The sequence below is a fragment of the Sparus aurata genome, chromosome 9 (assembly GCF_900880675.1).
Source record: "Sparus aurata chromosome 9, fSpaAur1.1, whole genome shotgun sequence".
Taxonomy (NCBI): Eukaryota; Metazoa; Chordata; class Actinopteri; order Spariformes; family Sparidae; genus Sparus; species Sparus aurata.
This window is the reverse complement of record NC_044195.1, coordinates 6,361,597-6,376,616: the sequence shown is the minus strand read 5'-3', so window position 1 is coordinate 6,376,616 and position 15,020 is coordinate 6,361,597. Positions and strand designations below refer to the sequence as shown.

Below are 15,020 nucleotides of genomic sequence, written 5' to 3'. Positions count from 1 at the left end.
AAAGGATGCAAACTACAAGCATCATTGAATTGTGTCAACATTGCGTTCAGTGTACTAAATGTGTTTATCTTTCTTTTCAAGATGAACTTGAATGTGACCAGGCTGATGACGAGAATTTTGTCCCTGAAGAATCTGGAAATGGAGGTATTATTAATATTATTATTATTATTGGTAGTAGTAGTAGTAGTAGTAATAATAGTAGTTGTAGTAGTTATTAGTATTATTAGTAGTATTATTGTTATGAATAATAATAATAGTTTTATTTCTGTACAGTGTTTCTCAATCCTGGTCCTGGGGACCCACTGTCCTGCACGTGTTAGATGTTTCCCTGATTCAACACACCTGATTCAGATGATCAGCTGATCATCAAGCTCTGCAGAAGATTTGAATCAACTGTGCTGGAGCAGGGAAACATCTAAAACATGCAGGGCAGTGTTTCTCAATCCCCCATGACCAGGACTGAGAAACACTGAAGAAACTTTCATACAAAAAATGCAACTCAAAGGGCTTCACAGATCAAAATGGACTAATAAGTAAAACAACACTAAATAACATACACACACACACACACACACACACACAGAACGACATCCATTCACAGCATATTTATTTTCTCTGTTTTTCTTGTAATCAAAAGAAGGAGAAGGAGTTGAGGAGGACTCCTCAGCTGATGAGGCTCGTCAGGGAAGGCCGAGGAAGAGGGCAAATCCAGAGACCTGGAGGGTGAATGTCCATAAAAGGAGGAGAATGAGGGGCCAATCATATCAGGGGTGGAAGAATAAAGAGCCAGTGTTAAAGGAAGAAAGACAGATGGGGAAGCCATGCCAGTCTGCAGCCTGTCAAAAGTCCACTAAACTGCACTGCAGAGAAGTAAAAGAATCGAAGAGGGAGAAGATTTTTAAGTACTTCTGGGGGAAATTGGACTGGAAAGAGAGGAAAATCTTTGTTAAGTCTTCGGTAGAGATGTGCAGTGTAAAGCGGCGGCGGACAGAAGCAGAGGAATCCAGGAGGTCAGCATCCATTTTTTGACACCTTGTTGTGGATGGTAGAAGACTGCGAGTGCCAACGCATGTTCCTGTCAACCCTGGGCATAAAGCAGCGGTCTTTTTTGAAGTGGGTAGGAAGAAGAGGGGCAAGTCCTGAGAAGACTGAGAGAGTGAGAGTGAGGGTGAGGACAGAAGGGCAAGACTTCCTGAAGACCTTCCTTCTGGACCCTCCAAAAGTTCCCTCCCACTACTGTAGGTCTTCTTCCTCTAAGATGTACCTGGAGCCTGTTTTCAAGTCCATCAGTCAGCTCCACTCAGAGTACAAGTGCTGTAGTGCAAAACGTGGCATCCAGCCTCTGTCAAGGCAAGTCTTTTCTAATGTTTTTAATGACCTTAATCTGCCCCTCTTTCACCCAAAGAAAGAGCAGTGTGATACCTGCTGTGCGTTCAAGGCTGGGAACATTGAAGCTGCCACATGGGAGGAGCACTGCATTAAAAAAGACACTGCACGAGCGATGAAACAAAAGGACAAAGAAGAGGCAGGTGAGAAGACCCTGGTGGCATGCATGGATCTACAGGGGCTCCTGCTCTGCCCCAAGCTGCAAGCCTCCGCCCTCTATTGCAAGACCAAGCTCAGTGTACATAACTTCACCAGTTTTGACATGACATCAAACGATGCTGCCAATTATTTGTGGCATGAGGGTTAAGCTGGTCTCTCTGCCAATGAGTTTGCATCATGCATAGTGAACTTTCTTGAAGCAAAACCCTTGTATGAAGAGTACATTCTGTGGAGTGATGGATGCGGCTACCAGAACCGAAACCTGCTCTTAAGCAATGCCCTCCTCAAGTTTGCTACTGAAAAGCAGAAGACTGTGACACAGAAGTATCTTGAAAGAGGTCACACACAAATGGAATGGACTCTGTGCATGGTGTGATTGAGAGAAGATTGAGGGACAGAGACATCTGTGTTCCGGCTGAGTATGCTGCAGTGATCCGGGGAGCTCGCTCCAATCCCAGGCCATACAGTGTGAGGTACGTGGACCACAGCTTCTTCACAGACTTCAGCCAAGTGAACATCTGCAAGTCAATCCGACCGGGAAAAATCACTGGAGATCCAACAGTGCATGACCTCCGAGCAATCAGGTTTTTTTATCATACACGTACATTCTTGCACAAATATTGCCTTCTGTGTTAACAGACATAACTGTGTAATCAATTAAAACTTGACATTTGTTATCCTCTATCATCGTCCCTCTTTTCCCTTCCAATTTCTTCTATCCTTCTTCTTCTATTCTTCATCCATCTATCTACCACAACGTGGATGGCACTATGGAGTACAAGATTCGCCACTCAGACGACTGGGAGCCTTACCTGTCCCCATCTGTCAGGAAGAACAACAGAGTCACCACAGTGTCCCCCCTGTACACATCCAGACAGAACATTAGAGAGCTGAAGTTCAAGCACCTGCAAGACCTGAAGAAGGTGTTGCCCAAGGACTTCCATTGCTTCTATGATGGACTCAGCCATGAGTGATGCCCATCACCAGCTGGAATCCCGCACTCAAGCACACACACAAATGTACATAGGCCCAATTGGTTACAGTTTGTTTGAGGTTATTTATGGTTAATCCTCTGGACTCTGTGCTGGCCATTTGTGTCCACCTCACTTCCTTTTTGTTGATCATTTTAGCTGTGTTAATGCATATGGAATGATATTTCCCAAGGGTCTGGATTTTTGGCTGATCTTTAAATTTTCAAAACCTGCTCTTTGAATATGTCAATATTATACTGTGTATCTACAATTGTACTTATGGCTCTATCGTGGACACTTTTGGCCAATTGAAACCCATGAAAACCAATTTTTTTAATTCCTTGTGATTTACGGTATAAAATCATTTAATGTAGGTAAAATGGCTTTCATTCTAAACTCAACACTTGAAAATTTTAGTTTTTAATGTTTTTTACCAGATTGTGTCATTTGTCCATTTTTGAGCAAGGGAGCAATTTCAGTTAATATTCTTAGTTTCCACTAGGGGCGTATGATGGCTTCCTGCACTCCAATGGAGCAAATGAATGACACAATTTTGACATAGGTGTGATCCTAAGGATGTCACGTAATGATGTGTGTTTGTGCATGAAAAAAAAATAGTATTAGCAAGATAAAGTGACATAAATTAACAACAACAATAGCCTTTACATACTCAAATAGCTGCTCTCCAAAAAAAAGGATCACAGGTCATCTTGACCTCTGGCTTCTGGGGAAACAAAAACAAAGTCTGACACTGTTTATAAATCTGTCCTGGAGTTTTTGCAGGTGCAGTCAGTACTAATGCTATAAGTGAGCCTATCAGCTCCCAGATCCTTCTTTATCTGCAGGATGGCGAGAAGGTCATATGCCCTGACTGAAGCACTTGAGTATGTGATGGGCTCAGAGAGTAAAGATGGAGAGAAATCCTCTGCGGTTGAGGAGGAGAAATCTTCTACCCAAGATGAGGACACGTCCTCTCCTGAAGATGATGGGACACCTTCCTCAGAGGATGACAGCAACACCACTGATGACGACTTCCAGCCAGTGCCTGATTCCTCTTCCTCAGGGGAAGAGGACGGTACAGACACAGCGATGGAGGCCGATCAGCTGATGGCAGAGACAGAGGGGCTGGCGGGTGAGTGGATGTCTCGTCATGGGAAAATTATGTGGTTTCCCACTGCTGAAGAGACCCTGCACCACGATCCAGTATCCACTGGTTTCACCCCAGAGCCCACCCTGTATGCAGTTGCCCATATCAGCAACCTGAGGTCTGCCTTTGACCATTTTATTACAGAGGAGATCATTCAGCTGCTGTGCACCAACACAGACCTGCATGGAAGGCGAAGGTGTGAGGATTGGAAGGATGTGGATGAAGTGGAGATGAGAGTCTACATTGGGATTCTGATTCTGGCTGGCGTCTACCGCTCAAGACATGAAGCAACACATGGCATGTGGGATGCCAAGACAGGACAGGCCACGTTTTGTGCCACGATGCCCCTCTACTGCTTCACTCAGATCAGCGCTAACATCTGCTTTGATGACAGGCTCTCCCACCCAGGACGCTTCAGGAATGATGCATTTCGCATCCTGTGGGAAAAGTGGGTTGCTTGCCTCCCCCTCTTATTTAATCCAGGGGGTGATGTGTGTGAGTTGACGAGCAGCTTGTTGCATTCATAGGTCATTGTGGACTTCGACCAGTTGCGTGCACAGACCTTTTGAAAGGCAGGGGCGAAAGGCAAAAAAAGGGCACATACAGCACGTTCTTGTGACTGAAGAGGGCACGTTAGCGTGCGTTTTGGCTCCGAAGAGGGCACTTTAGTGCCTGATTTTGTCACCCAAGAGGGCAGTTTATCATGTTTTAACCAGCCAAGGGGGCAGTTTGTTGTGTTCTGCTAACCAAGAGGGCACTTTAACACACTTTTTGGCTCCCAAGAGGGCCTTTCAGCGTGCGTTTTGGCTCCCAAGAGGGCACTTTAGCACGCATTTTGGCACCGAAGAGGGCACACCACTGACATCTACAATATATCCCCAACAAGCCTGCAAAGTATGGCATTAAAATCAGGTTCACCTGTGATGTGGCAACCTCCTATGCCTGGAGCATGGAAATTTACATGGGTAAACGACCCAGTTAAAATTCTGGAAATGATTAAAATTTTGGATTTCATGATCAGGACTGATGTCAAATTTAAAGAAAGAAGCAAATATTTTATGTATATAGTGTTTGTATAGCATTTTGTAAGCAAACAGGAGGTGGACACTTTTGGCCACAAATAAGCTAAGAGGGAGTTTTTATGTTTTTTCTGCCACTGTACAAAAAATTAATGAAGCATAAAAATCATTGATACTGCTTATTATTGATACACATTAAGCTGCAATGATGGTTAAAGAATAATTCAGGTAGCATGTATTATTTTGTAAAAACATGGTGATTTAATGCTATTCTCCCTTATAAATCATCAGCATTATGTTATCTAATAGGCATTTAAAGGGTTAAAATTCAGAATTTGAATGAAATTTTAGTTTTCATGACCAGGACTGATGCAAATTTAAAAAACTGGTGAAACATTTTTATATATATATTAGTTTTATAGCATTTTGGAAATGTAAACAAGAGGTGGACACTTTTGGCCACGAACAAGCTGAGAGGGAGCTTTATCTACTTTGCCTTCCCTGCACAAAAATAACAATGCATAATAATCAACGGTGACGGTCAGTTGTGGGGTTCCCCAGGGTTCAGTACTGGGACCAGTGTTGTTATTATTATATATAAACAGCATATGTAAGGTCTCTAAGTTATTAAAAACAATTGTGTTTGCAGATAATACAAATCTACTCTGTTGCGGCAATAACTTGGAACAACTCACGGTTACAGTTGAGATGGAATAAAAAAACTGAAGAGATGGTTTGATTGCAACAAGTTAACATTGAACCTATATAAAACCAAATGTATAATGTTTGGAAATTGACCAATAAATTCAAATAAGAAACTCATGAAAAACAATGTTGTCATTGAAAGAGTGTCTAAAATCAAATTTCTTGGAATCATAATTGATAATAAATTGTGCTGGAAGCCACATGTAAACTATATAAAAACTAAAATATCAAAGTCAATTGCAGTACTATACAAACTTAAAGATTTTGTAAACCAAGCATCACTATACACCTTGTACTGCTCTTTTATCCTTCCATACATAAGTTACTGTGTGGAAGTGTGGGGTAAAACGTACAAAACAAATACTAAACCAATCTTTATCCTTCAAAAAAGAGCCATAAGAATTGTAAATAATACCACTTACAGAGAAACAACAAATCCATTGTTTATCAAGTTAAAAGCTCTAAAATTTAACAATTTGGTCAATTTCAAAACAGCTCAAATTATGTATAAAGCCAAAAATAAAGCCTGAGGCAAACCAATATATTCAAGAAACAACTCATAAGAACAAACACAAAATATCATTGTATTACAGTCAAATTAGTCACATTATGGAATAATTGTATCAAGGAACTGAAAACATGTACATCATTAAATATGTTCAAATGAATGTTCAAAGACAATATACTGAAAGGATACATGATGGAATAGGATGCGTAGGTGGTTTTGTTATTTAAGAACATCTTATTTATTATCTATGTGATCTGAATCTTTGATTTCACAAGAATGATTATAAAGTAAAAACGAAATATAGATATAAAAAAGGAGTAGGACTCGATAGGTTCACACTTCCTTCCTGCTCCTTTTCGGACATGAAATTTTTATTTGCTTTTCTCTGGTGGTATTTAGTGATTTGCTGTATGCCTGATGTTCTCAAAGCTTGTTTACTTTTGTATTATTATTATTATTATTATTGTTATATAATTAATAAACTCATTGTATTGTCTTATTTTGTCTTTAACATGTCTGAATCAATAAATAAAGAGATTTCACTAAAAGCCACAAATGTCAAACTACTACTTTGAGGTGAAGTTAGGGGATCTGCAGTCAACACACTTCCTCCTCTTGGGACCTCAAATCCAATCCAAACTTTTTATTGCAGTCATCTATAATTATTAAGGTTCTGAACTCATTTTACTTGCATGGCTTGGTAGGCAACATACTAACAATATATCACAGTTCTTAAATCATTTTGTGTTTAACTTAAAGGCTGTATGGGGCAAAAATGTTTGTTTAGCTATGATTTGGAGGAGTTAGTTTAACTGAATTGTATATATTTAGTGATTGAGTGTTGTTTTTATAGGATAACTTAATAAATGTGCTATTCAAAAAGTAATGCGGCTGAGAAACAATCCCTCAGAGATGGGATGGATTTTATTCTTTTTTAAAATGTACTCTAACTTGTTGAATGGTTTGTTGAAGCCACATTGAAGGTCTGTCCTTAATCACCAGTGAAGAAACAGTACCTGCTCAACTCTGGGGGTCACGGACCCACAGAATTGAGCAACTTCAAATATTTTCTTCAGATGTGAATAATGTCTGAAAAAGCACTTCTAGAGGTTGGGGATGGAAACTCAGTTTTCTTTACTTCATTGTGCTTACTACACAGCCACCACCACGAAAATGCTGTTTTGGAAAATTAACAAACCTGAAGTTGCTTCTCTGTTATCGACTCAGTCATTCTTACAGAATATCATATTGTAGCATAAGCGATGCAAAGATATATATGTTATTCGTAGCTTTTGATTACTCTTCACCGTGACATGTACATTTGTCTATTCATGCTCAGGGTCTCATTTCAGACCCCATACAGAGTGTTTTTACATTATGTTTGCCTCACAGGAGTCAGGCTGCAGTATCTTAAATGTAACTATAAGCTTAATTGATTTTCTTAACCAGGGGTAACAAAAGGCATAAACCACAGGATTTAGACAGGAATTAAAATAATACAAACATAATACAAAGGCAGCAGATGGAGCATTGAGCAAGTTATCTTGGCCTGTAAGAGAAACACAATAATATGGGCAGAGACATATTAGAAACAAAACTACAACAACACCAAGAGTCCTGGCTGCTTTCATTTCAGATTTCTTTGCAGTTACTTTCCCTGATTGTGTTACAGCTGTCATATGAGACCGCATGGCACGAGCCTGAGACACAGCCACTACAAATATTCTCATATACAAAACAACAATAACAGTAATGGGAACAATGAAGGAAAAAGTGAGATCTGCAAGTCCAGCAATGTAGTAAATGAAAAATGTACACTCTCCAATGCAGGAGTGATACCTGCCTGGTTGTTTCAATATATCCTTCAGGATCAGACTTTGAAAAATTACAAAGCATATCCAACACAGACAAACACACACCTGAACTCTTTTTTGTGTGATTTCACTGGAGTAATGCAAAGGATGACAAATAGCTACATAGCGGTCAACAGATATGAGCACCATGGTTCCTACTGAAGCTGAGGCAATAACATATGCTAGGTACTGATACAGAGTACACATGAGATCACCGAGGAACCAGCAGCCATCTATGAGCATAATCTGAAAGAACATAAGGAGGCCAACGAAGAAATCTGAGACAGCCAGAGAGAGGATGAGGAGGTTGGTGGGGGTGTGGAGCTGCCTGGAGAGGAAGAACAGCATGAATTTATCATATTAATCATCATTCAGATAACAGCAGATCAAGCACATGAATGAAATATGATCAGATTACTGTTTCTCACAGTTGTCAAAACCACCCAGTATACAGTGGCCAATATGTTGATACATTTCCCTACTATTCATTAGTTTAATAAATTAGTGAATGTCTACTTGAAGTGGGAGATAGAGATGATGACCAGCAGGTTAAGAGCTGCAGTGAGCAGAGCGATGAAGGACAGCAGAATGTAAATCAGCATGGTTTCAAAGTGAGGACGTGTTGGCTTCCTGCAGGAGCTGTTGAGGAGTTGTGGAAAGCAGAGGTCAGTTCCCCTTAAGGTCTCCATCACCAGCGAGAGGAGAACCTGCTGAGCTCTGGCAGCTTTTTGAACAAAGCTTTCTGTCATACAACTCATTTATCACTATCCTTCCAGCCCAGCCCTCGTTCCTCCCCACCTCTGCTGCTTTCTTCCTCTCCATAGAGATTAACGTATTTTGACTTCTTTGTTCATCCTCCTCAATGTTGATGTCTTTGGTTTATGTTTATCTCCATATTTGGCCATCTGCCAGATGTCACAGGTCCATGTTGGCTGAGCTAAAGTGGTAAACATTGTTCTTTGTGAGAGTACATTCTTGCCCTAATCTTTGTGCACTTGACATTATCCCATCTGGCTGAACGCTGATGAACTTGTTCCTATGCCCTGAAATGTATGTAAAATGATCACAAAAAAACTATCCCAGTCGAGCCCAAACTAAAATAAAAGCTGTCGGTGAACCATTTGGAGTAAGGACATGGTTTGGGGCTCTTTTGAAAGTTTATCAAGATGATTTTGCACTATATAAGAAGAACCTGATTTACTGCTTAATTTCAATACAGAATAAGCCTGAAGATGACCTGCAATTGTCTCTGTCAGCTGGAAGAGACAATGGGCCATATTTAGACAGCTTATGGCAGTCATCTAAAGTGAAGCCAGCTAGTGCATTTAGGGCGTGTCCAAGTCCCTTTTGCTAGTTGAACAATGGATAATGCGCCAGCACAGAGCACAGCAGCAGAAATTATACGTGTATCCCTACATTAACAAGTGTATTTGTGCACAAGAAACAGCTGATTAACTTCACTTGATGAACTTGATTACTTAAAACTCCCAACTTGTGTCCTTTAGAGCGTTAATAACTACAGCTTTTAGTTCGTACATATGAGACAGTACATGACCGTGTTCATGAAAATCTTTAAAATAACAGAAAGCAGCCTCTCAAATCATAAAATAAGAGTGTATGAACTCATCTGTTTAGTTGCATCTAATGTGCTCTTTAAATAGCAGGAAACTGATTGTGCTTTTGGGTTTAGACCAGCTTTTTGTTCATCCATGGCACATTCACTTTCTGCTGCGTCAAGACAGCAGTCCGCCATCATAGCGCCTGACCACACCTCATTTTAAGACCAACATGCCAAGGGGCGCACAGGTGGGCGCAGGTATCCATTTTGGAAACAATGTGTGTGCTGGGCGAGAAAATTACAGCTGTGTCAGTCTAAAGCCAGCTAGCAGGTAATGTTCCCATAACATTGGCCAACATTCCCTACAAGTTTTTATTATGTTTTAAAAAAATGTTTTTATCTAATGTTCAAAGTGCATTTTCAGGATGTTTTGTTTCAAATAATGTTCCTGTAACGTTAAATGTTAAGAAGGAAGAATGTTTTACTGCAGCCCTCTGAAGATGTTTTGGTGATGTTGGGTGAGGTAACATATCGTCGCTGTCCGATGAAAACCGCGTATCTCCAATTTTGAGGATTTGGACTTTTTATGATATATGGAATGCAACCATTCTCCTCTGTCTACTGTTAGTGTTCAACATCTAAATGACCAATAAGAAGAGGTTTTATTAGGTGTTTCATTTAACGCGTATCTCCATTGGATGTCAGAAGTGTCCATCAAACCGTGTATCTCCACGCCCCTTTCAAATTGCATAAGCTTTTTTCCTTCGCAGTCGCAGATTGAACGAGAAGCGAGACTCCCCACTCAGAACTTTCTTCGTGCAGTCAAGGTAAAGTATCACCATAATGGGGCATTCAGACCAAACGCGACAGACACGAATACAATCGCTTCAGACGCTTCATTCGCGCCGCATGATCATTTTGGACTATTCGCTCCATTCGCGTCATTCGCGTCATTCGCGCTTGCCCGCTCATTTTTGAACCAGTATTTCTCAACCCGCTGTCTTTCCACGTCTATCATGGCTGATATCACCACCGTTGCTGCACTGTACCTGCTGTACAAGTCCCAGAAACGCCGGGAAACCACCCTCCGTCGTGTCTGGATTCATGAAGTCCTCCGGAGACACACGGAGCGGGGGGAATTTCACTGCCTCCTCCAGGAGCTCCGTCTGGATGACGACCGGTTCCAGCGGTACCTCAGGCTGACCAGAGCCCAGTTCGAGGACCTGTTAGCTCGGGTCGGTGCCAGGATCTCCTGCCTGGACACTAACTACAGGCACTCCATCTCAGCTGCAGAGCGCCTGTCCATCTGTCTGAGGTGAGTTGTGGTGTCGAACAGCACCTGGTGCCCACACACATCTACAACTAGCTTCTCCTCCATCGTTGCTCTGAGCAACCGTAAACAACCGTAAGTGACGAAAGTGACGTCGTCGGCTTGAACTCATCGCTGATTGGATGTCACTTCAGACGCTTCATTCGCGCCGCGCCAGACGCTCCATTTACGCCGCAGTTGCCTGAATCGCATGTCATCGCGCTATTTACATTGATTCTCAATGTAGAGTTGCCGCTCCATTCGCATCTATCGCGTTCGGTCTGAACCCCCTTTAAGCCTCTTGTTTGATGACTGTATTCAAGTTCGTACTAATGTTAGTTAACATTCATTCACATTGACATTTGTATGGATTACTTTATACTGCAAATTCTTTACAACTCAATGCTGATAGCTAGCGCGTAGCTCTTGATAGCATGCTAACTAGCATGCTAATAAATGGTGTCTTTATCTGTATTGTGATTAGAAAGATATTTACTTAGATCAAACATGGGGTTTTCCGCCGTCAACCTAAGCTAACGCTATACATCAGACTATTTTCTGTGGCCTTAAACTCCTTATACCGTGGATATCTGGCAGACTTCAAACTCACAGCATCTAGGCTAATACTGTTAGGGCCTGTCCCAATTCAAATCCTAGCCCTTGATTTGACCCCTTGCCCTAGATTTTGCGCGTTCCCGTGAGGGGGTTGGGTGTCCCAATACTATAGGGACAAGGGGAAGTGCCTATCCTCCCCTAAAAATGCCCCCTCGCTACCAAGTCAGCTCTGGACCAGGCTTGCGGGCAAGGGAGTATCCCATGATGCCTTGCGCGCTCAGCCAACGGCAATTTTCTGGAGCAAGATGGCGACTACCGGCGGAAACGACAATTACAAATGTAAGTATATATTCGCAAATACCAGTGTCAAAAAATTTGAAACGTGTTGGAATATGTTAGTTAGATGTATATGCAATGGACTGTTAAGTTATAGTTTTGAAAATCGTTATTTGACGACGTTCGTAAATATGCCGAGTGCTTCGCAAGAGTCTGCCCATGACCGGGGGTGTGTGTCTCGGTGTATACAAGCAGATGTTTCGTGCTTATCCAGGCTTCAAATATTCTTGATAACAAGGCGTAATGAGTACAGAGAAACCTGAGTTACACGTTCAGATTCAGAAGCGAAAACTCGCAAAAGTTACAGAAACGCCGTGGACACATATCGGGTCGTAGCCTATCATATTGAACATTGAAAACAAATGTCCTGTTCTCATGACAACTGTCTTTTTAGGGACTCAAGAGAAGACCTTTGGCCTCATCCGCTTTAGGGCAGCCAATGATGCCAGTTTTCTTAAAACAAAATTCGCCACCAAAAGCCTGTGGGAGTGAGTGACCAGATTGTACAAATCATATCTGATAAAGCTATCGACCCTAACTACATGCCCATAATATATGTTTACAGGCAAGCAGTGAAAGAGCTGGGCCTGGAGGGTCAAATCACCCACAAGCAGGCCAGCAAAAAGTGGGAAAATTTAAAGAAGCGTTAAAAGGTAATTATTTGCATAGATATGTTTCGTGTCTTTATCCTGTAACCTACAACTCCTATTACAAAAATCAATTTCACTGTGTGTGTGTGTGTGTGTGTGTGTGTGTGTGTGTGTGTGTTTGTGTGTTTGGTTGCTATTGTAGGACCTAAAAGTGCCAAGGACGGGCTCTGGCACAGACAGCGGGGAGAAAACTGCGTCAACTTGGCCGTATTATGCAGAAATGCATGCGATTTTGGGTGGAAGGCCAGCAATTGATCCCCCAGTCATCGTGGCTTCCTTCAGGCCAGCTGAGGAGGACCCCACAGCCTTGCTAATGGTAAGGTGAATGGAGTAGGAATTATAACATTTTCCAAAACTAGCCAATAACTTTACAATATGATCTCAGAATTATTTTTGTCCCCAACAGGCCATTGTCACACCATATGCCGAATCCCCTTGGGAGGACCTACCTGAGTCAGTCCCAGCTTCTTCCACCAATCCTCCCACTACACCATCCACCACTCCAACCACAGCCGCCACTCCAACCCCAGTCTCTTCCACCAATCCAGCTACACCATCCACCACCCTAACCGCCACTCCAACCCTATCCCCAAGAAAGAGGAAAAGGAACGCCAACCAGCAAATACTGGACTTCCTACAAGCAGAATCGGCTAATGAACAGAGGAGACACGCAGAATCAGAGGAGAAAACAGAGAGGTTTTTAAATCTGTTTGAAAGACTCGTGGACAAAATGCCTGATAAATAGACTGGTTCTGTTAAAGTAGCCATTTTGTTAGTCATGTTCATTTCCATATTTTTATAAATTGTTCATTATAAATTGTTCATTTGTTATTTATATTCATGGATTTTTTTTTATTGTTCTGTTATTTATGTTCAGTGTTCTGTTCTTATTAATAAACCTATTCCAGCAAGTTTATGTGACTATCAATTGTTTTCACTGATCATCATACAAACAATATAGATTATGAAAGAAACTAGCACCAACATGTTCTACAAATAATGTTTAATAGAGTTTTAAGGAATTGTATCCAACTGACCAGGAAGTAATGGATTCTGGGAAATGGTATAAACAAACAAACAATATCAACTGATCTTTACATTTTGTTGAAATGTATAAAATGAAACATATGTACAAAATTAAATAGCACAAAAGAACATGTGCATGTAAACTATTTACAATTTTTAACAGAATATTCTATTGAGGGGCTTGTGCATTGATCAATGCAGCAAGCCTGTTGATGAAATGGTATAAACAAACAAACAATATCAACTGATCTTTACATTTTGTTGAAATGTATGAAATGAAACATATGTACAAAATTAAATAGCACAAAAGAACATGTGCATGTAAACTATTTACAATTTTTAACAGAATATTCTATTGAGGGGCTTGTGCATTGATCAATGCAGCAAGCCTGTTGATGAAATGGTATAAACAAACAAACAATATCAACTGATCTTTACATTTTGTTGAAATGTATAAAATGAAACATATGTACAAAATTAAATAGCACAAAAGAACATGTGCATGTAAACTATTTACAATTTTTAACAGAATATTCTATTGAGGGGCTTGTGCATTGATCAATGCAGAAAGCCTGTCCCTTGTTGCATTTCCTGGTCTCTCGTGTGCCTGAGCAGCTTCTTGGAGGGGAGGTTCCGGGTCCAGGATGTCCAGTGCCACATCATTGTCTGGCTCCAGGACGTCTCCATTGTCCAGGCAGACATTGTGCAGGAAGGCACATGATGCAATCACCTGGGGTGCAAATGTAGGTTTGACCTCCAAGGCCCTGAACAGAGTTGACCTCCAGCGAGTCTTCATGATGCCAAATGCTCTCTCTACAATAGAACGGGCCTTTGATTGATGGTAATTGAATTTCCATTGCAACTGGCCATTCACTGGTTCTCTGTATGTGGAGTGATGAGGGAGACTGGTGTCTCCAAACAAGGATACCCACCATCTCCCAGGATGAAGTATCCATTAGGTGGGTATCTTCTAGCAAGATAGAAAAAACTGTTTTTTAAAATGCGGGTGTCGTGTACTGAACCTGGATAGCCCACGAAAACATCCAGGAATCTGCCTGTATGGTCACAGAGGCCTTGCACGTTGATGGAATAAAACCCTTTGTAATTTAAATAGTCCAGACGATGGACTGATGGAGGCTTGATTCGCACGTGACAACCGTCAATGGCACCAACAGCTTTGTTAAGGACTGGTGTCCCAGCAAGCTGTGCAAATCCATTACCTACAGTGTCCAGGTCTGCAGGCTTGGGGAAACTGATGGCTCTGTGTAGATTGTCCCAAATGAACTGTGCCACCCGGTGAACAATCCTGTGAACGGTGGATTTAGGAACACTGAAAACTCTTGAGACCACACGATAGGACAGACCATGGGCAAGCCATTAAACAAAGATGAGGACTTCATATTCATGGCCCCAACCATGGTCCTGCTCTCTCCTCATCAGACGCTGTAGGGAATGCATGGCCCGTCTAGACAGTCTGAAATCCTGTCTGGTCTCCAACTCGACATCAAACCACAGGCATAGGATTGGCACATCAATGTTCAATCTGCAGTATCTCACTGGGCGGTCACTCTGGAAAACAATGAACAACCCACATTATTGTACGAGTCGTGGCCCAACAACACCAGTGTGATCTCCTCCATGATCAAGTAGCAGTACACATTCAACAATGTAGATTGGTGATATTTACAATGCTAACAATGAATGCAAAGGCATGAAACTATGATATTTTCAGCCATATAAATGATTATTGATTGACCGATCAAAACCAGTAATGTATCAAGTTTAATCATTTTACCATAGACTGGAAGCAAATTATACGATCTGAATGTGTAGGCCAT

At 41.4% G+C, this 15,020-nt stretch overlaps 2 protein-coding genes across 9 annotated transcripts; one reads left to right on the top strand and one right to left on the bottom strand.

Annotated features, from left to right (window-relative positions):
• Nucleotides 1–6,539: 6,539 nt before the first annotated feature.
• LOC115587636 (trace amine-associated receptor 1-like) lies at nucleotides 6,540–10,371 on the bottom strand. Of its 3 annotated transcripts, XM_030427559.1 has the most exons (4): nucleotides 10,356–10,371; nucleotides 8,547–8,685; nucleotides 8,265–8,387; nucleotides 6,540–8,076 (listed from the first exon to the last, which is right to left on the bottom strand). In XM_030427559.1, the coding sequence occupies exons 3-4, from the start codon at nucleotides 8,348–8,350 to the stop codon at nucleotides 7,266–7,268; spliced, it is 897 nt and encodes a 298-aa protein (XP_030283419.1). In that variant the 5' UTR covers nucleotides 8,351–8,387; nucleotides 8,547–8,685; nucleotides 10,356–10,371; the 3' UTR covers nucleotides 6,540–7,265. The 3 variants fall into 3 exon arrangements, with proteins under 3 accessions (XP_030283419.1, XP_030283418.1, XP_030283417.1); XM_030427558.1 differs by lacking the exon at nucleotides 10,356–10,371 and having other exon boundaries at nucleotides 8,547–9,620; XM_030427557.1 differs by lacking the exons at nucleotides 8,547–8,685; nucleotides 10,356–10,371 and having other exon boundaries at nucleotides 8,265–8,468.
• LOC115587637 (G8 domain-containing protein DDB_G0286311-like) lies at nucleotides 9,768–12,921 on the top strand. Of its 6 annotated transcripts, none has more exons than XR_003985101.1 (6): nucleotides 9,768–10,133; nucleotides 11,298–11,509; nucleotides 11,901–11,994; nucleotides 12,072–12,159; nucleotides 12,299–12,472; nucleotides 12,563–12,921. XR_003985101.1 is itself a non-coding variant. In XM_030427560.1 (3 exons), the coding sequence occupies exons 1-3, from the start codon at nucleotides 10,005–10,007 to the stop codon at nucleotides 12,899–12,901; spliced, it is 642 nt and encodes a 213-aa protein (XP_030283420.1). In that variant the 5' UTR covers nucleotides 9,768–10,004; the 3' UTR covers nucleotides 12,902–12,921. The 6 variants fall into 6 exon arrangements, 1 of the variants encoding a protein (XP_030283420.1); XR_003985102.1 differs by having other exon boundaries at nucleotides 11,273–11,509; XR_003985104.1 differs by lacking the exon at nucleotides 11,298–11,509.
• The last annotated feature ends 2,099 nt before the right edge of the window (nucleotides 12,922–15,020 follow it).